This window comes from Parus major, chromosome 2, assembly GCF_001522545.3.
Source record: "Parus major isolate Abel chromosome 2, Parus_major1.1, whole genome shotgun sequence".
Taxonomy (NCBI): domain Eukaryota; kingdom Metazoa; phylum Chordata; class Aves; order Passeriformes; family Paridae; genus Parus; species Parus major.
Genome location: NC_031769.1, coordinates 95559419 through 95585858, shown reverse-complemented (window position 1 = coordinate 95585858; position 26440 = coordinate 95559419). Strand labels below are relative to the sequence as shown.

The 26440-nt window shown below is 36.9% G+C and overlaps 1 protein-coding gene across 1 annotated transcript in view; it reads left to right on the top strand.

Annotated features, from left to right (window-relative positions):
* The window catches only part of DOK6 (docking protein 6), a 249295-nt gene extending 227170 nt beyond the window's left edge, over positions 1–22125 (top strand). The window contains exon 8 of the mRNA XM_015619506.3: positions 14427–22125. Within this exon, the coding sequence (XP_015474992.1) occupies positions 14427–14566 (140 nt within the window). The 3' untranslated portion in view covers positions 14567–22125. The remainder of the gene's footprint in view (positions 1–14426) is intronic.
* Positions 22126–26440: the final 4315 nt, after the last annotated feature.

Genomic DNA, 26440 nt, shown 5'->3' with positions numbered 1-26440 from the left:
CTTCTCTTCTCTTCTCTTCTCTTCTCTTCTCTTCTCTTCTCTTCTCTTCTCTTCTCTTCTCTTCTCTTCTCTTTTTTGCTTTCCTTTTGGTTTTCTTTGCTTTTTGCTTTTTCTTTTCTTTCAGGGGCAAGAAAATTAAAGATATTGTAATACATCTCTCCTGCTTTTTCAAGGCAGTTACTTCTTTAAATGAAGACAAATAATATCTGGTTAGTAGAAACAGCAACACTGCATTTTTCAGTGTGTTCCTTGCTGCTAATGCTTCCTTATTTTTGCTCTTAAAGTAACAATTTAGTAGGGATAGGATGGGTCTGTAATGGATCATGACTGTCCAGTTCCCTGAGTCATTGCTGTTTAGTCATTCTACCAAAGACATAAAAATTGGATTTCCCCTTGCTCATTTCTTCTACTGAAATCCCTAGGTATTGTCTGAGAAACACATTTATAGGCACAAAGCATATGGTTCACAGCCCTCAGCAGCAGGTCTGAATACCTTCTAAAATTTAGATAGCTCCCCAGTCACATTTTAAATTCAGTTCCAGATTATCCTCTAAGGTAAATGGACAGACAGATTTCACATGACAGAAAATTTCCTTTTTTAGTACATGGTTGTTCTCAAAAGGCAAAAATGCTTGTTTCATTTTGTTTTTTCAAAGTGAATTTATGAATTTATTGTTGGTTACTGACTGGCAGACATTTTGAGGTAGTACCTCAATTTCTGAGCTGCTTTAGAGGCTTCTGTAGCTATTGCTGTGTTTCATTAAATATTCATTGCAAAGAGGCATAAGTGGAAGTAACTAACTGGATCCCATTCTCCCACTTATGAAGGAAAATATAAAATCTTAAAAGAATGCAAAGATCATGTGAGAAACAAAGCTCTCCAAGAATCATGGAATGTTCCCTCTTCTGTGCCTTAGTAGTGCTCATGTCTGCAGCTGCAACACTATATAAAGAAAATTATTTTAACTGCAAGTTCTAGCAATGGGATGTAAATATGGTGATTTTGTGATGCAGAATCTGTGTCCTGAATAATCAGAATAGTGCAGTCATCAGTGCTATGAACTATAACATAAAAGATTTTAGTTCTTTTTCTGGTTGTAGAATATATATATATATAATATTATTATACAATAATAATATGCTATGTTAATAGCATACCTGTTCTGTAATAGTTAGCTCACACCTCAACCTGAGGACTCAGCTAAGGAATACACATTACTGCTTTGTTCTGTTTAAATAGTGATGAGTAAAAGTCCTCAATTTCTAATTTTTAATTATTATTGCTCCAGGGAGGAGTAGGCTATAAAGACATAGATTAGGAAAACTGGTAAAATAATTTGCTTTATGAAATCGTTTTTTTGGGGGGGTTTTGGTTTTTTGGTTTTTTTATTAGTTGTTCCCCTTTAAATTGACCTCACTGTTCTCTTGAAATAGAGAATATATATGTTTAATTTTAGTTTGGCTTTACTCTTGCAACCTGTAGCCAGTACCTCATACAGCACAGTTTTGCAAGCTGCCATTTTCCCTTAGTGTTAAAGTATGATATCATGTTTCACCAGATATGGTACCTGTGGAGCTGTCATTTCTGCTGAATTCATATTTTAACTTCCTTTTAAATCACAGCTGATTTTCAGCTCTCTAAATTGCCCTTTTTTTTTTTTTTTTCAGCCAGAAAGCTACTTGCATTCTGTTATTTACTTCCCTCCTTTTAGAGCTGTACTAGTAAACCTAAAAATTTACATGCAAGGTAATAATTTTTGCAGTGTTCATGGAGAAGTAGCACCATAACTCAGGAATAGTGTCTCGTATGCTTCCACATTATATGCTGCTCTGCTATAATAGGCACTGAAAGGAAAAATAATAGGACAAAAGGCAGCAAGCCATAGCGGCGGAAGCTGGTTTGAATCTCTTTTGTGTCTGGGCTGCATTTTCTGGATTTCACTGGATGCCACTGTGTGACTGCCAAGAGCTGTAAATGACTGGAGCACTGGATGGTCAAGCCATATGTAAGAAATTCCAGAGATTTCATTGAGGAACTGTGAAGTGGGTCCTTTGTATTACTTTTCTCTCCCTTCTACTGCTGATGGCCCCGTGCTATCCATCTTGCTATTAGGTAAACTGCAACCAACCACCAATATCTGTAGCATTCAACCCTTCAGGGAGATTAATTCATCTTTGTTCCCCTCAGCATCTCTTACCTGCGTGCTACAACTGCAGACATTCATAATGAATTTAAAATCTGTGTTACAGTTCTTTCCAGTTAAAGCCAATGGCAAAAGCGCCGTCAGTAAAGTGCCTTGCTTTAATGTAGCACTCTTCTCTAAATGCCTGTATGAAGTGTAATTACTTTGTACATGTCATGTTCTGATATGACTGCTGCTTATTGTCTTGTGCTGTGGGCACTTTTTTTTTGTCATTTCCTGGCTTGCTTTAGTAACACTTAACTAACAGGCAGTGAGATAGGACAGGATGAATGTCATTTGAGAGGTGATAGTTCTCTACCCCTTCCTGCTTCAGCAGATCAGCAATTGGGTTTGTCACAACTCTCTTCCCAGCAGCTGGAATTAAGGAAATTTTTTGAAGGGACTGCTGCTGCGCTGCTCAAACAACTTCTGTGATTTGAGAGGCCACAAAAGGAATGCTAACGAGAAACCATCCTCAGCTAAGGAATGGAAAAAAGCAAAACACAGGACAGAATATTTACAAGTTTAATAATGAATTTCCAGGGAAGGCATGTGGGTGGTAATTTCAGTGTTTTTTACTATTACCATTGGTTTTCATATTATGTTTATTTGCTTATTGCTGGAGGAGATGGGTGTGGAAGGAAGTGCCATGGCTTAAGTTGTTTCTTCTGTTGTCTGAAAAAGAAGGGACTCCTCCCATCTGCAGAAACGAGCAGATTGAGCTCTTTGACACCCCTTACCAGATTTACCTCCACTCATTTCCTCCATTGTTGCACAAGTCGGATAAAAAAATGGCACAGTTTGTTCACACTGAATCACAGTGAATTCCCTTTCAGGGAAAAAAAAAGCAAAAGAACATCACTTGCATCCCTCAGTGAATTAGAGCCATTGTTTTTGATTTCCTGGTGGGTAATTGAAGGCTTTTACAGCTAGAAGAAATTATTTATAGAGTCATGAAAAATGGATTAACTTTCCCAAGTGCTTCATTGATGTTTTAGACATCTACTTTATTCCAATTAAACTTCTATAATCTAAAAATCAATAAACTTCTTTATTTTAGAGAATAAATTATAGAGGAAAATAATTTGTTTAGTCTCTGTGAACTGCCTTATTGCCACATATTTTATATATGCAATCTCTGCAAGGAACAAAAGAACTCAGAGTGCTGTTACACTCAGTACAGACAGAAACCTTCCCTTTATTCCATCTATTTCTTAAACTGTTCAGCCATTTGCACTGGCTTCTACCAAACACCTCAAAATATACCTCAAATACATGTCATAAAATCCATTTCTGTATTTTTTGTGTACTGTGCCTGCTGTCTCAAGTCTTATTAAGGACAGTCCATAATTTTAAATTGCACCTCAAAATTTAAAAAAAATCATTTCTCCTTTAAAATTGGTGGAGAGGTATGTCTTTCTGCCTTCTAGTGTTTCAGGAAAATTTTTAACATTGCCAGAGAGCTAATTGTCAGCTAATACAATATTTCACTTTTACATGGCATCTACTGTTACTATATAGTTGCAGCTTGAAATAACATTAAGGTCTTCTAAAGAATATTTCTAAGGCTAATTTCATAGAAAGTTATTTCACAGAGACCCTAAATCTGAACAACAAATAATTTAATAAATGCCTTTAATATATGGGTAAAAAAGTCGATTTTGAAAGGTAGAACTTCTGAAAGCTGTGTTTCTGAAAGCTGTATCCCTGCATATGTTAATGTGAGATCTTCTCTGAATTTTTCTCATTGGTGGCAGAAAAAAAAAAAAAAAAAGAAAATCTTTAGTCAGTTTAAATTACTCATTTTATCAAACTGGGAAAGGCGTTTTTATCTCCCACAATCCACCCTCCTCCTCTTCCCAGCAAAATACACACAAGCAAGATTAATTCCCTGTGTTACAGCATAAATACAAAGTGCCATGAAGGAAAGGCATTTTACCAGAGTCCAAGACTTTTTCCTGTTCTTGGTCGACATTGTCTGCAGCTTGAGCAGCACTTTGTCCTCAGATACTTCTAGGGAAGTGCAGTAATGGGATGACTCTGAGTTTTGTAACAGAGACAGAAGAAAATGATCAGAAACAGATGATGAATTTTGCTGCTTTTGTGCAGTGAGAAGCTGTAGCATGGCTCAAACAGGACTGAATGCAGTGCAACCATTTGCTGAGGTAATCTCAGGCACAGCTGATGCTAAAATGATGGTCCTGTTACACCTCAGAGCCATTCCCGACAGGCAGGCATTCCCACCTCTTTGAACGACCCAGAAGTGGAGCATATCTGACTCCACAGTGCAAACCCAACATACATAAAACATGCTTTGCAATTTGATTTGCCTTTTTTGTGTGTTTGTTTTTGATAAGGGCTACTTTTGCTAACATTAATCTCCCTATTTCCCTGGCTCTTCGGGTGTGCAGAGAAACTGGCTGGGAGTGCAAAAGGAAGGGCTCAGAAGTACCACCTGAATGTCTTAGACTTACTGTTTTATATGTGTGTAATTCTCAGGTTCTACTCACATAATAAAATTGTCTTTTAAATATAGTTTTTGTAGAAAAGATATCTGTTTGGGCTGGCATAAATCCTTTTTCTCCATTTTTCCCTGTGTTAAGCAATGTCTGCCAATTTTTTCTCTATTTTTTTCTTTCTTTTTTTTTTTTTCCAATCAAGGCTGTATTTTACTTACATAAAATGTGGTGAAAAACATACTCCCTCCATCCTGTCGGACCAAATTTGCTCTCTGACTTTGTTCTCAGACCTCATGTGCTGAGTTTCATTTTATGGCAATTTTTTTATAGGCTAGTGATAAATCTTTGTGAATGGGGTGTTTATAATGAAAATACTACCAGGCCAGGAAATATTGGCCACACTAAAGATCAGCAGAATTATAACAGCCACAAGATTAAACAGTGCTGGTCAATCAGCTTCCAATAGTACCCCTTTTCAAAGGCAGTATACTCCACACAAGACACTTTGTATGGATGTAAGTAGTTTTTTCCTTCATTTCACTTTAGGTATTCTAATATTAAATTAGAAATTCACTGTTTCACTCCAGCTCTGTATTATTAGTTGAATTTTATCAGGCCTGTATAGTGTTTTCTGGAATAGTGTATCCAAGGGAAAATGTCAACATGATTTGAAATGCAATAAATATTTAACAGTGACATATTCCATATCATCAAAGTGATATGCAATGTATAAATTTGCATTTTTACATTAAATTTTTCAGTAAGATGCTTTCTGTTACATCAGTAATAGGTTTAGGCATTGATTTTTTAACAATCTATCTGATAAAATCTCTCTTTTGAGTGGGCATTTAGTTTGGCTGTAATAAAAACACAACTTAAACATTTTGAAGACGAAAAAAGTGAGCACTAAGCTAACAGATTGGTAAAACGAGATGATAACACCACAATACATAGCTACCTGCTTTAAATTATTCTGGTACATGTACGTTGCAAGGATGTAAAAGAAAAGTATACTCCAAATCAATTTCTGCCCAGAGATCTACCATCAGTTGGCTGTCATAATGACTTCATGCTCTACCCAGGAGTCAAAAGCAGATAGCAAAGTGTGGAGCTCAACCTACTTAAACATGGCAGAAAATTATTTAAGAAAAAGTAACTCAATCCACACAATTTTATCTGTCCTTCACATTTGTTTCTTTTTTTTCACTAGCTTTATATTCTTCCTGCTTTTCAATTCTCCCAGGAGCAAGCTAATTTTTCTGAGTATTTTCTTTTGTTGGTTTGTTATGTCTCTATGACACAAAATAAACACTAAAAAAATTTTCCTGTTGGGGTTTTCCCTAGATGTTGTCCCTTCCTCCCACTGTAGCCTCTCCCATATGCACCTAGGATCACAGCTTTCTTTTCTTCTTATTTCTAGCATTTTGCAATAGGATCTCATTCAAATGTTCCTTGAAGTGAAGGAAATTGTCACTTGAAGAAATTTCTCCTCTGCCTTTTTGGTTTTTTCCTTAATATTACCAACATGGAATGTCTGCTTTGTGAAGTTTCTGTTTAAAAAGTTCATGGAGTTTTGAGCTTGAATACGAAAGTGAAACTATATGCATTATGTATAAAAATGCTTAGTCTTTGTTTACTTTTGTGGTGAATGAAATAAATTTACTTGGCACAGGCACAAGTTCAGAAACAGCTAGTATACTCATTACAAACCTCGATTTTACAACTTATGTGGAGATGTTTTATATTAGGTTTTATATTGGTTTCTGGTTGACTGAGCCTGTGGTTTAAAGGATAAATTAGGCCAGGGATGCTAGCCACCTTGGACAACGTACTCAGCCTCTTCAGGTAGCTTTTTAAGGGCACTCATTCAAGATTTTATTTGCTGTTAATTAACTTGCTGGCATTTTGATACATTTCAGTATTAAACTGCCCACATTTCCTCTAGAAAGCTTTTCTTCAAGGTCGTGGTGCCTGTATCTTTCAGTACAAAACAAAATCCTTGACCACAGTCACTTCTCCATACACATCAATTTTGGATCATCTGTGTAATGGTTCAGAGAAACCTGCAACTCTCCTAACTTAGTGCAAGTCAGGAAGAGCGGCTCAATACTTTCTTTAGCCGATTAAAAAAAAAAAAAATAGAGAATATTTTTCTCTCACAAGAAAAATGGCTGAAAAGAAAGTATTTCATTGTACTACAGAATAGTTTGTGTTGCAAGATTAGGCTGCTCAATTCCAGGCTATCATGTTTCCCTGAAAAATACTTTTAAATCAAGAAACTAAAAATTCAAAGTATCACTGCAGAAAATTTCACTTCCATAGAATCTGTGAGACCAAACTCAGAAATCCTTCTTTCTGAGAGTCTTCATGTGGAAAATTATATTTGTTTTGTAGCAAATTTGGACCTTAGCCTAATTCTGTGTCAAGTGGGAACATGATTGAACCTCCTTCAACTGTGCTGGCATAGTTAGCTGCACTCAGGACAGAGGGTGAGAGGAGGCTGGTTTAGTACTACAACATTAACACTAGTGTAATAAGCTGCAATGACAAAATGAATTAATCTCTGCAAGGACTGGTGTGGTTTCTATATGGGAGACAACATAAGAAAGCTAACTACAAGTTTATTATGCTTACATGCACATTAGCTCAGAGCACTAAGCTATAGAAATTGATGCTCCACTTTCTTTTAGTTAAAATCCATGAAGTTCAGGCACACAGGCCTACAGATACAGATAATAAATAGAAGAGCACAAGTCAAAGAGCTATAATATGTAAAATAGATCAGTTTTTCTGAATATGTGTCAGATTTTGGCTGCAGAAACATGAGCAGAAAGGGAAAGGACCATTAGGTAATGTGGGATGTGTAAATAACTTACTTTTCCCTGCCCTGGGTGGAGATGTTAGGTAGCAGGGATTTATATGTGTCTCCTCCCTTTGTAAACACATGTAAATGCCTTATTAGGAAAAAATCCTAGTGGAAACCAATTAAACGTAGAGAACAAGATAAACCTACTCATCCTTGAGAAAGATGTAGTTGATGTTCTAATATTTCTACTGCAGGAGCTTTATCAACTTGTGATGGTCTAAGTAGGTGATTCACAGGTTAAGTGCAGCAAGAGAGCAAGTATTTAAAAACACTTCCCAGAAAAACACAGCAGCAATTAAGCTGGCCTGGCCTTCAGTCAATACATTGTCTTTAATTACATGTTTCAAGATACTGCTTTTAAATAGTCTACTTTAGGTAGGGGTACAGATGAAATAATGCCTGTTTTTCCTGTGTATAATATTTACAAGCAATTCACACTGTAGGTATTGAAACAATTTTTCTGTGTTTCAAAATATTGACATGTAGACATGCTCTTCATTAAACTTCAGCATTCTTGTGCCAAAATTGGAATGTTGAAAATCAACATATTGCAAATTTACTGGTCTTAAACTGGCAATCCTGCAGTCTCTTCTGCATGCATATATGAAGTTCCTTCTTTTCTAGAGGAGGACTTGATGACAATGCCAAAGACTTTTAAGTTAAATAATAATTTCCCAGTTTTGGAAAGTGTTATGGCTCTGTTACAAATATGTACCTACTCAGCTACTTACTAATCTTGATGCTGCACAAGAAAAAAGTTACTGTTTTTATTTCAAATTCTGAGGAAAATGAAAATATCTTTCAATTAAGAATGGAAAATAAATATTTCAAAAGGTGGAGTAAGAGTTTGTCATTCACTCTCTTAATAGAGAGTGAATGTATTCTATTCTCAATTTAAATTAATTTTATTGAAAAGTATTTATAATAAACAAACTAAACTGTTTTCTTAAAAATCTGTTGTGAAAATTAGGTGTCTTGATATTCTTTCTCCCTTCAGAAAGATATATGTATCTGATGAAATTAAATCCAAAATTATTTTAGAATATATGAAAGTTGGAGCCCAGCTGTGCTCCCTGGAGTTTTTATTCCAACTGCAGTTAAATTCAAAGGAAAATTTGTATTTCTTTATTTGGAACTGCAACAGGCCCACAGTTTCACTTTCAATAAGTATATGGAAATCAATATGCTGTAATGTAGTTTATGCTATTTTTCAGTTTCCATCTGCTGCCTTCCATTGCGTCTTTTTGTGAGTGACAGCATAATAATTGCTGTACCAATTAATGCCCTTCCAATCCAACTGCATCATTACTGCAAAATAAATGTTTTGCTTTGTAGCAGTTTGTCCTGCTATGAAACTTTGCTTTAGTTATTCCAATCATCTAACAGCAGAAAGGGAAAAGCTGCTTTGTCATCAGTTGCTCAATAGAAGACACTGTATATGCAATACAGAGAGTTGGCAGAATTTTAACCAGTATCAATTTATAAATAGGATAGCAGCAATCATTTATTTTCTGCCTTAAATGAAAGTATCCTTTTTGATGCAATAATAGCCACTTAACTGATTTGAGACCAAAGTAGGGGGTTTTTTTGGAGGAATGTTTTTTCTTTATCCAGTATAAAATATGGAGTCTCTTTCTTTGCAACAAAAGCTCTTAGAGGATAAAGGCTTCCATCTGAAATAAGCAGTCATAAAAATTTAGTTCTTTTCAGTAAGAGTTTAATTTTCCCTAGAGGAAAAATGTTCAATGCATAGCTACAGTGCCTTTTGCACTCTGTCTCGTGTCTTAACAAAAATGCTGCAAAGAATATCAGAGGTTGAAGCACTTTGAGACAAACTTCCCCATTCAAAAGATATCCTCAATGCAATCTCTGGGCCTCCTCTGGTATAAATAGGAACTTTCACTGCTATTGGGAAAGTCCTCAGAGAACACAAGTCTAGATTAAAGACTGGTACTAGTTTTGGGAACTTATCTGGCTTATGAGTTACATTTATGTTGTCCAGTGAGAATTGTGTGAGGAAACAACATAGAGCTAACTTCTTCTTACTAACGCTTCATTCCTGAAACATCTGTTAGTTAATTGGGTTTTTTCCACCTTCTTGCACTATCCTTTGTGCAATGATAAAATATCATCATCTCTGTTTCCCTGCTTCCCAGACTGTTGTGTTTATTGTGAACAACAGAATTTTCCAATTAATATTTCTAAAAAGAAACAACTGCTTTACAATGGAATGATTGATTCACTTTGTTTATTCTTAGCTTGCAGTGATTGATTCACAGAAATTTCTTTTGACCAGATATGTTTTTCTACAGAATTTATAGAAACATCTATAGCAATTGCAGAGCTCTTGCAATCTTAAAAGTCTCAGAGACTCTCAAATTCAAAACACAGTACTAATAAAGATACGCAATTGGCTTTAATTTGATGACTTCAATTTTGTGCTCATAATCTCGGAAATGGAAATATAAAATTTTATTTTCAAAACTAAATTTATTATTCTTACCTAGTAAAATATAAATGCGTTAGAAGTACATCCTTTTGTTTGTAAAGTCATCTGTTCAGAGGTTAAGAAATCCCAGATGAAAGCTTGCTGTGCATCTGCAAATGTCTTTATTTTTAGCTAATGGCTATCTCATATAAAGTAATTAAAGGCCTGCAACAGACGCCAAAACACAGGAGTCTCTGATTCTATTAATTTTTAATCATTGTATTGCAGAAACATAAACTTATATTAGATCTTGTATGGGAAAAGCTTAGTCACGGGGTTTCAAAAGTGCTCCTGCATCAGAGCTGTGAGCAGTCTGGTGGTGATGGCATTCACCTGCATTTGGTGGCACATTGCTCACAGGTCATCATCTGCCTAACAAACCATCTGGCAGGGAAACCAACCTGAGGAAAAACCTGCCATCTCTTCCCCTTGGCTGCTTGTTCCTGCTCCTCAGCTTTGCCGGCACAGAGATTTGTGGGGCTCTTGCAAACCAGACGACCAAAGTGCTTCAGTCTACAAAGCAGCTTTTCAGTCTTAGTGGCTCCACTGAGGGACAGTGAACAGCAGTGTCAGTACAGAGCAGAAGGAACATTTTCAGCTGATTTTCCACGGGAAGTGTAATGTTGAACCTTACCCACAGGCAGAGGGGAATTTTAACACAGGACTTGTACATCAGAGATGAGTGCTCTAACAAAAGAACGTCAGATGAGAGTCCCTTGAATTCTTGTATTGGAATATAAAGTGACCTTTATTTCATTTAGAAAAGAAAAAGGGTTGGCACCTGCCTTCTGGTTAAGAATTTGAATTCTGAATCTAAAGCAGAAACATATCCCAATAAGCAGCAGTAAGCGAGCTTTTAAAGCTTATCCCTGGATCTCTTCTCCTTTTTTTTTTTCTTTTCATTTAGCTTAGTACTGCAAGTTTTCTCTCAGAAGTTGTGATCGATCTACTTATATGTACATCAGTCACTGCTGTTACTAGGAAACCATTGGGTTTTTCCTCTAAAGGATTGTTATAAATAAGCACCATGCCATGAAATAAGATCCTTGCCTATACTGCCTCTGCTTCCAACATAATTAAGATCAGGAAAAATCTAATTTAATGTAATTTGCTGCGTTACATTACATTTTCTTGATGGATCATTCATACCTAATTGCTTTGGACTGCAGCTTCATTGCATTCTATAATCCTGAGAGTAAATTTGAATAAAGGATGAAGCAGGCTGAATAATACTTCTGTTTCTGAGGTCTTGTCCTGGAACAGAAAAAAAAGCAACTGTTTCTCTGTAAGACATGGGGAAAAAAAATCTCCCCCAGCTCTGTTGGTATCTTCAGGTCATGAAGTCTGCGTGAATCAAATTAATCTTATGCTGACTTCAGAAGAATTGGAGGGAAGAGTTAGTTTTGTGTTCTTAAAAGCAGCTGTGGTACCAAAGAGCTGCAAAATCCACAAACAGTGTTCTTCTTCTTCTCTCTTAATCTTTTAAGGCCCAAATATGACTGAAGCAGGAAATTTAGGAAGCTGTGGAACTTTAATCCTTTACTGCAAAAACTTTACCTGTATCTTTAGTTTCAAAATCCTTACTGCTGACATAAAGTGTAACTTTGGAGACACTGCCCTAGTACCTAGGGCTCCATAAGTCTGACCAGCTGTATTAATATTAAAATTATATTTAGGAATGAAAATAAAAGAAACTATTATAATACATAATTTCCAGTATATGATACGCCAAATTTTAACAAAAAAGATGAAAAATGCCCTAAATTTTGGAGATTTACTACTTAGAACTCTTAAGTCAACTTGGAACCTTTGGTCTATTTTATTATTTTTCCATCATCATTTTCTTATTAATTTATTGAAGTACATTAATATAATTAATTGGGTTTTTTAAATATAAGTTGAAAGTAAATATATTGCCTATGTCCATTATTTTCAAACTCACAACTTTTCTATTAGCCATAGCTTTCTCATTTCATTTGAACCAATATCCTCTATTCTTTTTGTTATTATTTTCATAAATTGATGTCATGCTGTTCAGCTTGAGCCTCAACCAGAAGTCTTAGACATCTTGGCTCTGTTAAGTGTGCCTTAATCTTTTTGATCTGTCTGTCTCTCTTCTCTTTCACAACATATCCTGGCAGTTAGGAGAGAAGTCACTTCTCCTCATTAACCTCTTTGGTTGCAGAATGGCAAAAATCAGCCCTATTGTGACATATAAGATCTAAAAATTTTCTTTTAAAGAACAGCAAGGGACATGCTGGCTTGTGAGGTATATAAACAGGAAATGAAAGACCTGCCTTTCATTTCCTTTTTAACTCTAATAGGTTCAAATTCACCCACATTCTAAGACACTGCCTGAATTCCTTAGCTAGAAATTAGTGGCTAGAAATTAGTGTATTAGGGACACTCTTCATCCCTCCATTAAAGCTACACTATTCTACAAAAGTGGATTTATAACTAGTTTTACAAGATACAGCACATGACACAAATAGGTCTGAGTTTAGGGAGCTCTGTGGATGGTAAGTCTTTATACTCCTGCCTGTTGTCACAGGGATTCTTTTATACTCTTTGGATAAAATAAACGAAGAGAATGAAGGCAGGTTACACCTTGACATACTTTATTTATCTTTATTAATAGGAAAGAGACAAATTTTACATAAGAAATCATGTGCCTGGTTTAGCAGCTCCTTATGGCATTTAAAAGACATGTGATCTTAACGTCTGGGTAAAAGGAAAGCAAGAGCTTACGTCCTGAGAAGGAAATGTGTCAGATTTGGAACACAAAATTAAAATCTAGAATCATTCATCTTCTCATGTTTAGGTTTGCATTAGAGTAAGAAATAAACTGACAGTAATTGTGATGTAATCTGAAGTAAAAGTAAAAAATTAATAAAGGCCTTGTTTAATATCATGGTTAAAAGCTGGTCAAAGCGGTAAAACCTTTAACACTGACTATTCACAAACATTATCATCTGCTGTGTAACTTAGAGCTCACAGTCACCATAAACTTTAATTCAGTTTGATGCAAAGCTTCTTGAAGCAGAAAACATTTAAACCTTTCATCTCAGTCAAGTTTTGGTGGACAATGCCAACTTAACTGAATGAACAAATAGTAAAAATACACATAGAAAGCTCACCCTGCTTGCTTGTGCTGTGGAAAGGATTCTGTGATCACTAACATGCCACTGGGAATTCAGATTCTGGTTTTATTGACTTCAGTGTCACTAAGATGTACCTTTTATTTTATTTTTCATTTAGTTGGGTGTTTTTCTGTCTTGGTCCCAGCACTGCTCTGATAGTCTCATGTTCAGGGGGAATCATGGGAGTTTTTTTAATGAGGAAGTCAGTAACATGTTATGATCGAACTTTTCCAAATGCAAGTTTAGGAAAAGTTTTACCAAATCTAATGAACATCATCCTTGGTTCCAGCACTACTGGGCCAGCTGCTAACTGTTCTAAAACACATCAGCATGAGCTGAATTCTTTAGAATTTGAGTCTATAGAATTGCAGCTATTCTTTAATATCTATGTGGTTGACATAAAAATATGATTTTGCATTCCTACAGTTAATAAGAATATTAAGACATTTTTAAAAGCATTGTGTAAAACCATTTTGGATTCAAGATTCAATATACATTTAAAAAAAAAAAAAAGAGTTCATTGCATGAAGAGATGTACTTTGGAAGTTTATTTTTTGTTACTAATTAAATCTCAATTTCAAAAGGAAATAGGAAAAAGGAAGTAGGCAAAGTATCAGGTTATAGAATTGGGTCATCAGGGTTTTCTGAGTTTCATCACTGGCTTTTCACATGTGGTTTCCCATCTTGCTGATTAAAGCGATGGTTGTATGAGATTTGCAAGCCCATCTGAAAATGCATCTGGCACATCCTCTTCCCAAGCAATATCCTGCCATGTGCACCATATCCCACCTCCAGGACATTTTGGAATGACAGTAGTGCTGTGCTTACCTGACAAACGGGCATCGTGTTCAAAGGACAGTAAGTAAATGAAGTGGCATTTGTGGGACTAATCCCTTTGAAACCCCTGGCATTACTTTCACAGGCAGTGCTTCAGGTAAAAAAGATGTGCACTAGTTATTTGTCAGTCCTAACTGACATAACTAAGACTTATTAAGTAGAAAATACACATATATGACACTCTTAAATTTTGAAAAAGAATTCTGACCCTAAATTATGCCCGAGTTGGGTCTGGGACCTTTTGCCTTGGCTAGGAATATGCCAGCCACTTGTGGCCTCAGCCACAGGAAATACCCTCTTCTGCAGCTCCAGGAGGAACCAATGAAGTACGTCTGTTCTCCAGGCCCCCTGGCAGCGTGGGGCAGTATGAAGTTAATCCACTGGAGTCTGTGTCCGTGCTGAAAGGCTTCACAGCCCGGTTACATCTTTTGTGTTTGTGCCTCCCCGCTCCAGGTCACAGCCTCGGCTCAGCGAAGGTGTCCCGGGCGCAGACATTTCCCAGCTACCCGTCGGAGCAGGGCGAGGAGCACCAGCAGTCGCTGTCGCTGGCCAGCAGCTACGCCTTCAGCTACGGCTCGGGGCTGGTGCAATGACAGCCGGGGGCTGCCGGCCGAGATGGACAGATGAGCCTGGAGCCTCCCGCCAGGGCCGGGGAGCCGCTGGCCCCCTCTGCACCCACCATTTGCCGTGAAAACTGATGCCTACCAGCTCCAGCCGGGGCACCGCCAATGCGGAAACCCGGAGAGGCGGCTTCCCCGAAGCAGAGGCTAAGTCTTTCTTTATTTATTTTGCCGTTCCTTTTGTCGATATGTTCAGAAAGGAGGGGGTTGGGGGGTTGGGGGGAGGGAGGAAGGGGGACACGTCTGTGTTGTAAGAAAGTGGTGGAAACAAATGAAACTGTATTGGTTGGTGTGAAGGTTTCTGCATGACCAGAGAAGGTCCCTTCTGGGGCTTCATTGCAGTGGCGCATTTGACACTGGGGCCTTCCTTCCCGCCCTCCCTTCAGCAGGCCAGCCTGTCTTCATCCACAACTTCTGTAGGTCCTTGCCACAGCCTACAACTCCCACTGGCGTCGCTGAAATGTCGCTAGCTCAAGATGCAGTGTCAGAGCTGCAGGGGTCACCTTCGGATCCGAGTGGGTTCACTCACTGCCCTAGAGGTTGGTTGGGTGTTTTTTGAGCCAGACACCAACAAGTACTGGGGTAGCAGGCTGATATGTTTTGTCAGGAATAGGGTTTGATGCATTAAGGTAAGGTTATTGCCTGGTCCAGCTCTAATCTTAAATTCCTGGGGCACAAATTCATCCCTTTCACATGCAATTCTCATGATGCCCCTAAGATCTGTGAACATCCCTACAAGCAGCACAGTCTTGTCCTCAGAACTGCTGCAAAGTCTTCTTGTTCGCAAACTATTTAGGTAACCATGCCTGCAAGCCTAACTTAAAAAGCGGGAAATTGTTCTTCAAACAAAAAAAAGTGGGCCACTTGCCCAGCTGGCAACCACCCACAGCTGGGCCAGACGTGGTAGAGCCGAGCTGTGGTCTTGTCCTTCTGGTCAGCGTTACTTTGATTTTCTGTGTTTCCTTCTCAGATTTCTGTTCTAGATGCACATTGTATCTTGTATGATCACGTGTCAATCATCTGTTTACTTTCAAAAGGAGGATGAGTACCTCTCAATGGAAATTTTCTGTCTTTGGAAGACGTCTTTAAAAAATGAACTGTAGTAGGTGTTTGTAATCAGTAATGAGGGAATAAGTTGGAAGGCATACCTGTAGGTGGGGAATGAATTTTATCTATCCTGAACATTTAGACTTTTGTAACTGTTATGAAATATTTATGTACTCCTTGTGATGCCCTGAAATGTTTGAAAGTGTGAGGAGAAAAATCTGAGGAGCCTTGTATTCTGTTCCCAGTGTGAAACTATTGCCATGATTACCAGAGGGATTCAGCTCATTGGTTGTTTCTCAGGACAGGTTGAGGAAATGTATCAAGGAGGAGACACATAGACTCTTTTCCAATTAAACAATCGGTTTTATGTACTATAATTTAACTGAAAAAGTGCTGTTGGGTTGTTTTATATATGCACATTATATATATATATATATATGTATTAAAAGGTATGGAAGAAACTTCTGCTTTTGATTAAACATTTACTGATATGGTATGGTCAGCTTTCCTCCAACCATTTTCCTGGCTAAGAGACCTCGCAGACTTACAGCTTTCTACACCTCAGTGAACGGCTGCTGAATAAAAAAGCTTTGTGATCCACTTGAATGAAACAATTCTACCCAACCACAATCACCTTTATTTATTTTTCCCGTTTTTCCTTGTCTCATTCACTACCTCTTTTCCTTCTCACAGTGCTGCCATACTCAGGAATAGAATGGCTCCCTACAGAGAGTATTTTGATGAGGTAAAATGAAAAACTGCTCTCCCACGCTGTCAGGACGCTGTACCTATGGTTCTCTCAAAGCTGTACCCACCAAGGAAGCTTCATTCACACTTTTATTTAAGAAAAAGATTCAGCTGACATTTTGCTTAGGGAAAATTTCCAATTTGCAAACATTAAAATCCAAATGTGATACAAAAGGATATATATTCTGCTGGTGTAATTCTGTTACTCAGCACAGCTTTGCCAAATACTTGCCTTTTGGGGAAATGGTCAGTTATTTTTATTCCTTTGCAACTGGGATTCTTTCACGTGCCCTAAGAATATATATATTTTCTTTGAAACTCCTTAGATTAAGTTTGCAATATGTCCTACAGGTTTCAATGCTGTGTCCAAGTAACTTTTTTCTTCTGTGACTTAAATACTAGTCATTTAATAATTAATATTCTACATAGTCAAAAAGTGGGGAAAAGGTAAAACAGAAGAATATCATAACTACTTTATAGCTCCAGTGTCCGTTTACTTTAAGAACCTATCTAAATCCTCAGCCTAGTACTTCAACTGTATTCCGATAAAAAGCGTGAGGTCTCTATAAAGTTCTCTTTTCATTTCCTGGGGAACAATTGCTGTCTGTGGCTTTGTCTTCCTATGCAGTAAATGAGTATCATCAAGTTAATGAAAATATAGATGCTATTTTCAAAGAAAGCACACCAAAAAAGGGAGGAAAGGGGGCATTATAGCAGTTTTGGCTAAATATATGGCCATATATAGTAGTTTTACTAATCATTTTTGCTTTTATTGCGTAATGCAGCCATCTTCTCAACTCATACATTTATAAAATGTGAGGTCTCATACAATACCCAGAAAATTGAACAAAGCTGCAGAACACAACCAATCTACAGCAAATCTGACCTGTTTGGAACCTGTTTCTTGTAGAGACCGAACATAAGCACACTAGAATTTGAAAATGAAGGTGCAGCTTTACAATATACTAAGTTGTCTAAAACAACTGGTAACCTGAAGCACAAAAATATTCAGGATCCAGTGGATGCTGCCACACTCCAGAAGAGCAGATGATATCACTGTTACATTGGTGTATTCACATAGCTTCCACAAATGTTCCTCAGAAAAACTCCACGAGAACCAGGCAGACACTGTGATAACAGTTTGATAGAAAATCCTGTTTTCATGGAATTGCTTTAATTCCTGGCATATGCCTGTTGATTACCTAAGTGATGGCCACTGAGACTACTTTGTACAGCTCCTAGTGCTTCCACCAGAAGGAAAACTCTCTTTTGAAGCACACGGTAGAGCTGCTTGCCTAGAGACTATAACGGCCTTTAAATAGACCCAGGGACCCCATGGGACCCTGTTCCAGTCTCGGCTTTCTTCCTGTGCAAGGCACACAGATAAGACGTCTACTCCTGACCCAAGAGTTGCTCTCTGTTTTCAGCTAATGAGCTGTGAAGGGATGGAGGGCAACAAAATGTCTTCAGTGGCAGCCAGGTGCAGCTGGTACAAATGGAACTTAGCATTAGTACATGATAAAGTAGAAGAAATAAAATAAAGCCTTCGCTTTTATTTTGGTTCTGAGGATGTGTTATGAATATATAACTGTAACCATGATTTACATTTTTTTTAAATCGCCCTCTGATAACAATATATTCACCCTTATGAACCAATAACACATGGCATCACTAAATATAGTTGCTAATATATCTTAACTGTGAATGTTATAGATTGATGCATGCTGGTACTTTTGATTTTGAAGTCACTTGGTGCAGAAAAAGTGAAATTGAAAGAGACTGCTAATAAATCATCAAATGGTGCTAAGGAACTTGAATAATCCCATTTTTTAAATAGCTATATGTCATTATTTATAGTTTAAATTGTCTTTGAGTGTACTCATTTCAAACAATTTCATCTGCCTATGTAAAAAAAAAGAAAGGAAAATCTCTTGTAGCAGGGAGTTTGCTGTTTTACTGAGTAAATATTTAGAAATTATTTTTTGTGGCAGGCACATGGTCACATGTATCAAGTTCTGTCCTTGGGAGGTTTTGCTGGGTTTGCTTCCTTCTTTTTTTGTTCTACAAAAGATACAAGTAAAGCTTGAAAATGTATTGACAAACCAAAGAAGTTTGTTGACACGTTGACAATAGCTGCTCTCTTCTGTTTTGTCAAAAGTCTACCATGACATTTCAGGAAAATACTTCATTCCACAACACATATATAGAAATCCTGTTGGGATGCAGAAAACTATAATCAAGTTTTGTTCTAAGTTAATAAGACTTTGCTGGAAGAGGGGTTGAAATTGAGTATCTGAGGGCAAAAGTGTTTTAAAGTGCTCTCTATAGCAATAATTTAAGTATAAAATACAGCCTTCAGGCACCCATTTATTTAGAAGTTGCCAAGTGCAGGCAATCTGTGACGACCCTTACCTGCTTACGGCAAAGAGAAAAAAAGGTCAATCATTAATCATATCTGTGTATTGCATTTATCAGAAAAAAAAAATATTTCATGTTTGTTCAGCTACCCAGTCTAACAGGCAATGCTATGAGAGGAGGGTTTTTTGAGATATTTGATCTCTAGGAACTGACAAAGCTCATCAGCCTGTAGCATATAAACCTCTACTCAGACTTAGCTCACCAGCCACATGTGCTAGTTTTCAGCTGGTAACCTAGAAACTGCAGGGTGGTTTTCCATTAGAAAATATAACTGTCTTGAACAGCTGTGTATTTTAGCATGAAATATAGAATTATTTACAAAATACTAAAAAGGAAGGAGTAATGAGTTCCAATTAATCTCTGCTTTAGTGTTTAATATCAGTGTGTTTTGGCTCCTTTTTATATCTGCTGCAAAGGAATAGTGTGGCTTTTATCCACACACAGAATGGAGTGAACAGTGGAAAAAGTGTGAGAAGCTGCTCTTTGATTACAAGAATAGATCCAACAGCACTAGAAAATTTAATTTTTCCATACATCATCCAAATACTTGTGACTTTTTCCAAACACACTTATTACACAACAGGATATATTAGAATTTTACATTTTTCACCTCAGAGAACTGGTCAGAATGCCTGCCTATGTTTTGTAAGTAGAAGATAATGACTGTGCGACACCACTGTAGTGACATAACTTTAAAATGAAAGGGCTGGATGTATGAATTCTGCAGTTATAAGGTCTTGCACTACATGAAGGGTGCTGTGTTTATTCTTGATATTATAAATAAATGCTCATTTTTTATTTTAGATAAAAAGGTGAGGTGTATTGAAAGCAAGGACAGGTTTATGGTAGAATGAAAGAAACCGTAAAGAATGCTGACTCCCTTGTAACCAAAAGTTTGTCTCCATCTCCAGGTCTGTAAAAGGTGATGGATGTAGGTGCTTTGTATTCAGCAATTATTTAAATTGCATTCTGCTTAGAAACCTAAGTATTAGAATCTGCTGGTGAACAGATGCTATTGAAGAAAATGGAGGTTTCACTTTGCAAAGATCTTTACATGCTTATGCAGCTCAACAGATTTTTACAGACACAATTAAAACAGATATGAAAGTAACTAAGGTTTAAGTATGATTAAATATAATTAAACCATTTTACAATGTCCATATTGTTATGAATATTGCAAGCTGCAATGGAGACAATATTTCCTTTTTAACTGAATGTAAGCTCAAAAAATAATAGGCTCTTTAATATGAAGAAGTTAATCATTTTAAATATCACATTTAAAGTCCCAAAGAATGAAATTCATTGGGGTTTTTTGTTGCTTTGATACAGAAATCCTCATGAGGTTCAACAGATTTACTATGTTCTCTTACAATCCTGAGATTGTCAAGTGCATTAATATATTTTACAGCAGATCTTTTCCTGTGAGAATATTTGACATGAATGAAGTTAATTTTTAATCAGCTGACACATTGTTTTCAGTCTTTTTAAAAATTGTATGCTAGCAAGACAGAGTGGGCATAGAAAATAGCACAAAATTAATTGGCTGGTTTGGCAATTCCATACCAACAACCAAAATAAGGTTTTCAGTTAAACATTTATTTTCATCATGGCTCCTATACTTAAAACAGAATAAATTACATAAATAAAATTATCCTTGGGGATGTTAATTGTTGCATTTCCTGAGTTTCCATAGATGGTGGGCTGTGACAGGAGATACCCAAAAAAGTTTTTTTGAAATTGTTTTGATTTGAGATGGTTACAAGGAAAAAACACATTTAAAAAAAGTGTTATGACTTCTTACCAAAGAATGATATAACCTAACCTTTTATTTCGTTGAAAATCATCATTACAGAAAGGTAGAGAAATTTATGAAAGGAAGTTAAAAATGGGGTAAGATATCAACAGAAATAAAAACAGATTCTGTAATCTTTAAAAAGATCAGGAGAAATTGGCAAACACTTCAGCACACAGCAGTGGGCCATGTTGAGTACAAAACAGTTTCCCATAGCATTCAAATTCTTCTTCTCTTCCTTTATCAGGAGCTGGAAGCAAAGTTGTGTGTTCAGTCTAATTCACAGCTCCAGGTTACTCTGGACTAGTGGACTGAAGCCTGACGGGCTCGTTTTCCCTAACCTGGCTGGAAGCTCCAACACCAGTCTGCCTAACCTGCATTATGCACTATAGAAAAAACAGTATTTTGCACAGTGCACCACCATTGTTATTGCACAACTTCGTGAAACTCACTGCAGCCAGATATTGCCAAAAATATGATTTAGAATATTTCACAGCTGATTGAATTCTGGGTGATATCTTCCTTTATGATCCATAAAAATACATACAGAGGTGCTCAACCTTTTATTCTTCTAATTACAAAATGTTCTGACAGGGTTCTGTAGGAAAGTTCCTTCCATTCTACCATTGATGGGTAAATTATAGACGTTTCAAAGAAAATAATAAATGTCTGCTTAAGACAGTTTTATTTCAGAGGAAATAAAAACGGTATTAAAAGAGATTAATTTTCATTCACGTAAATATTTCTAACATATATTCCTCTTTTCAAATACACATATAGACATCAAAACAAACAGAGAAAAGTATTGAAGAAAGAAATTGAAAAAAAAAAAAAGATATTGTGTTTTTCTTATATATTTCTATGATAAGCTATTGATCACTTAAATAATTTTATAAAGTTTAGTGGTTAATGCTACAAATGAATTATTTAGTATAACAATCAAATTGAATAAACTGTTGAGAGCTGTTAAATACCCTTTAGAACCACTGAGATGCTTTTTTTCTTAAACTACAAAGTTGTCTTTTTAAGTAAGCATAAGGTTAGAAGAAATACGTCAGCCATGGCTAGTAATTCATATTAGTTATTTTATCTAACTATACAGGCTAACAATATGGATAGTGTAGAAATAATCTTTGGAAACTTGTGTTAGATAGATTTGTACACTTTCTTTGGTATTTGTAGCTCAAACATTATATATCCTAAATTATATGTAGGGATATATAACTTTAAGACTAAAGCACAGATAGTAAGGGAAATCTCCAGCTTTATAAATCGAGCCTAATCAGGGCCAGGAAATTAGTCAGAGCAGTGGCATTAGTCAGTCCTGTGGCGTGGTGGCTGACTGCCCCAGTAGTGTCTAGAGATAGATAGAGATAGCTGAGGCTATCTCAATTTTCCTGAGGCTCCCCTGCTTTAAAGGAAGTTTTGGCAAACTCATCACTTGTTTATCCCACCCAGGTGCTCTTCCTCTTAACTCTCAATGCATTGCACTATTAGAAAAGAACAACAGCAACAACAACAACAACAACAACAACAACAACAAAAAAAAAAAAAAAAAAAAAAAAAAAAAAAAAAAAAAAAAAAAAAAAAAAAAAAAAAAAAAAAAAAAAAAAAAAAAAAAAAAAAAAAGGCAGGGACANTAGAAAAGAACAACAGCAACAACAACAACAAAAAAAAAAAAAAAAAAAAAAAAAAAAAAAAAAAAAAAAAAAGAAAGGCAGGAACAAAGGCAAAGACAAGGAGCCTCTTGGTGGGGGAGTGTCCTACCAAGCCCTGCAGCTTCTTCTTCATCCTAAAAATATGACTTGTTTCTGTGCAGGAGCCCAGCTTCAGAGGGCAGGGGAGACAGCATGCTTACTTGTCTGATGCAGGCTGTGAGAGAACTGGGGAGGGTCTCCCTTTTCCTGAGTGATTTGGCAGGTATGATGCTGGATGAACCAGAATTTCGTGTGGCAGTGAAAAGCCTGGTCCAGTTTAGTGTTTGGAAGACTGCTGTGGGTCTCTAGCCTTGGGGTGGAACTTTTTGCCTGAGATCTCAAAGGAGCAGTGGCCACCCTGAGCCCACAGATACCCTGACACCACACCCCAGGCACAGCTGTGAAGGTATGTCTTGTGTTCTAGTCCAAAATGGTGCTCCAGGAATGTCTGTGTTTTGGAAATGTCTTTTATGTTGCCTTGCTTACATCTTGAACAATACAGTCTGAGAACTTGGTGGACAGCTTCTACTCTGTAGCCTAAAAGAACATTTTAGCAGCTACCTTGCAGACAGATGGGCTGGTTTTGGAAACAATCCTTAGTGTCAGACTTACAGAGCTATTCAGAGGATTAACTCCTATTGAGCATCGCAGCTTTGAAGGAAATTGCAATAGGGTGTACTCACTGAGGCAGAGTTTCAGCTACTGTAAATAAATACCATTGATTTGGGCTTTCAAAGAGCTCCATAACAGAGTATATTTAAAGGAGCATGATGCACATAAGACTTAAAAATAAAATTCAAAAATCAGAGTCCTGGTGCCCTGACATCTTTATAATTACAAAAATCATCATCATCATCATCATCCTTAAAAAAAACACACACACAAAAAAGCACACAAACAAAGAAAACCAAAAAGACACCCCTCTAGAAATGAAACTGCTAGTGAGATCAATCCTCTGAACAATCCTCTGAAGCTGAAATCTTCCCTTTTTCTGAAGTAAGGTTTCTTACTTGGAACTCTCAGGAGTAAACTAACAAATGCTGGTAGCAGCTATACTTCAACTGCTCTGCCTGCTGTGTTTCCTTGGTCCTCTTCTCCTGTCCCCTCGTCCTGGGATAAGACCTGGAGAGGAGGCAGGTGATTAAGCTGCACAGTATAGCTAGAACAAGCTATTTCTGAGCATTCTTGAAAACATGTAGATGCCTAAAAGAGAAAGTGGCTGGGAATTTAGGTCAGGTGGAGGTCGTAAAGAGCTATTGCTGAAAGAGGTCATTGCTGAACTACTCTGCCAAAAGTGGGGGTGTGGAGGAGTCCAGCTTCTTGTGTTCCTTGGTGGGTCCAGCCCTTAAAACAGCGTGTCTCCTCACAGAAACATTGTCTTAGCCCAAGACACACAGCCAAGGGAGAGCAGAAGACTAGCAGAAGGAGCAGTATCATGAAGGTATTACAGTCCCAGAAGTTCCTTAAGGTAAAGGAATGTGACTGAAATTAATAAAGAAAATAACAGGTTCTAACTTTCACCTTCTTTCGTAGACTGTGAGTTTCTTTCTTGTCCTGTTGATCCAAACTCTGCTGACTGCCTTTCCTATGTTCAGAAGTCTTTTTCAAAGAGATGTGAGTTTACACCCTTTAAAGATTTAGTTGTACTATTAAGCATTGAATATTCCTTTGAACATCAACTTAAACATTTCCCTTTTTGACCCAATGAAAACATTAATTTTAGTATTACGGAAAAGGTTTTAATCTTTTTTTAATCTCATATATTCATTTTCAAATCTCACAGACAGTAGTTACCCTAGAATACCCTTCAAGGTATTCAACACTGGTTTTTTTAATGACAACACATTTTATTATATTTATTTCCTTTCAGCAAAGTTTCTAAGACCTTAAAAAACCTATAGAACTATTTTACAGTTTAGATGGTATGCTGAGATGATACCCATGCTATCCATGGTTGTGTCATTTTGCTTCATTGATTCTTTTTTCCTTCCTCTTAACTATTTGAGCGAGTGGTACAGCATGAAATAGCACAGTAATTGTTGAACATAAAATTTCCAAATTACAGTTGATGGAGTTTATTCAAAAAAAAATGAAGACATTTCCAAAAGGAAAGGACAAATCTGTGGGAAATACTGAAACTAAGCAGCAATAAACAATGGTTTGTTTACACTGGAAAATCTATTTACGTAATCCAAACAGCAAACAAACTCTTACTGGGTCCCAACCTACCAGACTCATAAAATATTTAAAGAGTTCTAATATTGCATTTCAAATCGAGCTTTTGGAAGTTTCTCTTGTGTGTAGCTTTCTAGTTTTCAGACCAATGAGAATACTGATAAGTTTGGAGGTGTTCTTGGTTTTAACTTGTCACTAGTTCAGCTGCTGTTCACTGATATTACTGTGGGCACAAAAATTAAGCTGTTGTTTTGGGACTGTTTTTTGAAAAAAAATAACACATTGTTCTTATTATGCTATGTGTGATGTGATTTTCCCTGTGGATTATCCTGGTAGAACTAATGTTTACGGTATTTGAATTAAAACAGATTACATACCTGCAAAGGAGTGCACTACAGATTTTTGTTTCTCTTCTAATCTCAAAAATAAGCAATTGTTTTGAAAAGACAAACTGAAAGTGCCAGGAGAGAAAAGAAATAAGGGCAGTACCACAAATAATCAAAACAATCTGGTATTCCAGATATTAAACCTCAACCTCTCCCCTTTTTTACCCTCAGTAAAGCAGGGATGTATTTTGACTGTCTCTAAAAGCAGTAAAACAATACCATCTTCTCAGCTTATGGATGTTTGTGTATCTGGACTCCAGTTGAGACTTTCTGTGTAATCAAATCTGTTACATTGTCATTTTGGCATTTTTCTATCGGGGGATCATGTGTGAAATGACCCAGTGCTACAAGGTTTCATTTGTAAGGCTGTGCACAACTTAGAATTACCTGCTATGACATTTGATAACTCAGGAAATAAACAACCAATGTTAGTAGTATGGTTCTGTGTATCCTCATCACCTAATTTCACATTCAAGCATTTGTATATCTGAAAACCTTCGGCAAGTGAAATTTAAAAATAAACCAAACATCCATCTCAACGTGTCCTTGTTCAGGAGTACAGAAAACCAAAACAAGATGTTTTTAATGGTATATGACGTTGTAAACAAATCTTCAGTATAAGTTGAAAGGACACTTTCGTTTAGGATTTTAGATTTTTAGCTGAAGTGTAGAGTAACCACATGATGCTATTATTGCTCAAATAGTGAAGAGAAGCCTTGTGTCCATGTTATTCTCAGAAGAACCTAGGCTCCTATTTTCCTGTGCACGCAAAGAAAGCTTTCCACTGGAGAAGGCTGCGCAAAATGTGCTTTTCACTGTCAGGCTGTGATGCTCTTCCTAGCCAGCCAAGCAGAACCAGTACCTGACTTGTAGGCAGACTCATGATGCCTCCACCACTCACCCCTTTCAAAAAAAACCCAAACAACCCCCCCCCAAACACTGTCTCCAGCAACATTTTTATGTGTGCTTCAAGAGAGAAGTGGAATCAGGCATAGGTGGGCCAGGCACACAGTTTGCAGTAAGCAGACGTAGATGATTATCAGCTGTCATGGTAACACCTTCGCTCACTGGGATTCTGTCCTCAGTAATTCAGCAGATTTGTAAAAGGCCAAAAGATGCATAGATCCTAATTCTCAGGTCTGCCTTCTAGTTCTGTTTGTTTAAGGATTTATTTTTTTTGTCTGTTTGTTCAATTTCTGTGTGATTTCTTCTGTAGGTTTCAGCAGAATATATACATATGCACACATACAACTACATATGTATGTGTATTGTTTTGTAAATGTTCTCAGTCATGCTTTCTTCTGCTTTGCATCATTTACTCATATACCTTCCATGTTCTCATTTATTTTTTGTGCGATTAAACCTTATAATAAATTATTAAATATAACCTGACAGTGACAGAGTCTTCCTGTTTTGTTTTCTTCTGGGAATGGGGGGGAGTGAAGAGGGTGAAGGAGTGGGGGAGGAGAGCAGGGTCTTTTTGCATCTCCAAAAAGAGAACACTGAAATTACTGTGGCGAGTGGCAAGAAGCCTGTAAAACCACAAAGCTGTCAGATACCAAGCTGCTGTTCATACTTTTAAATC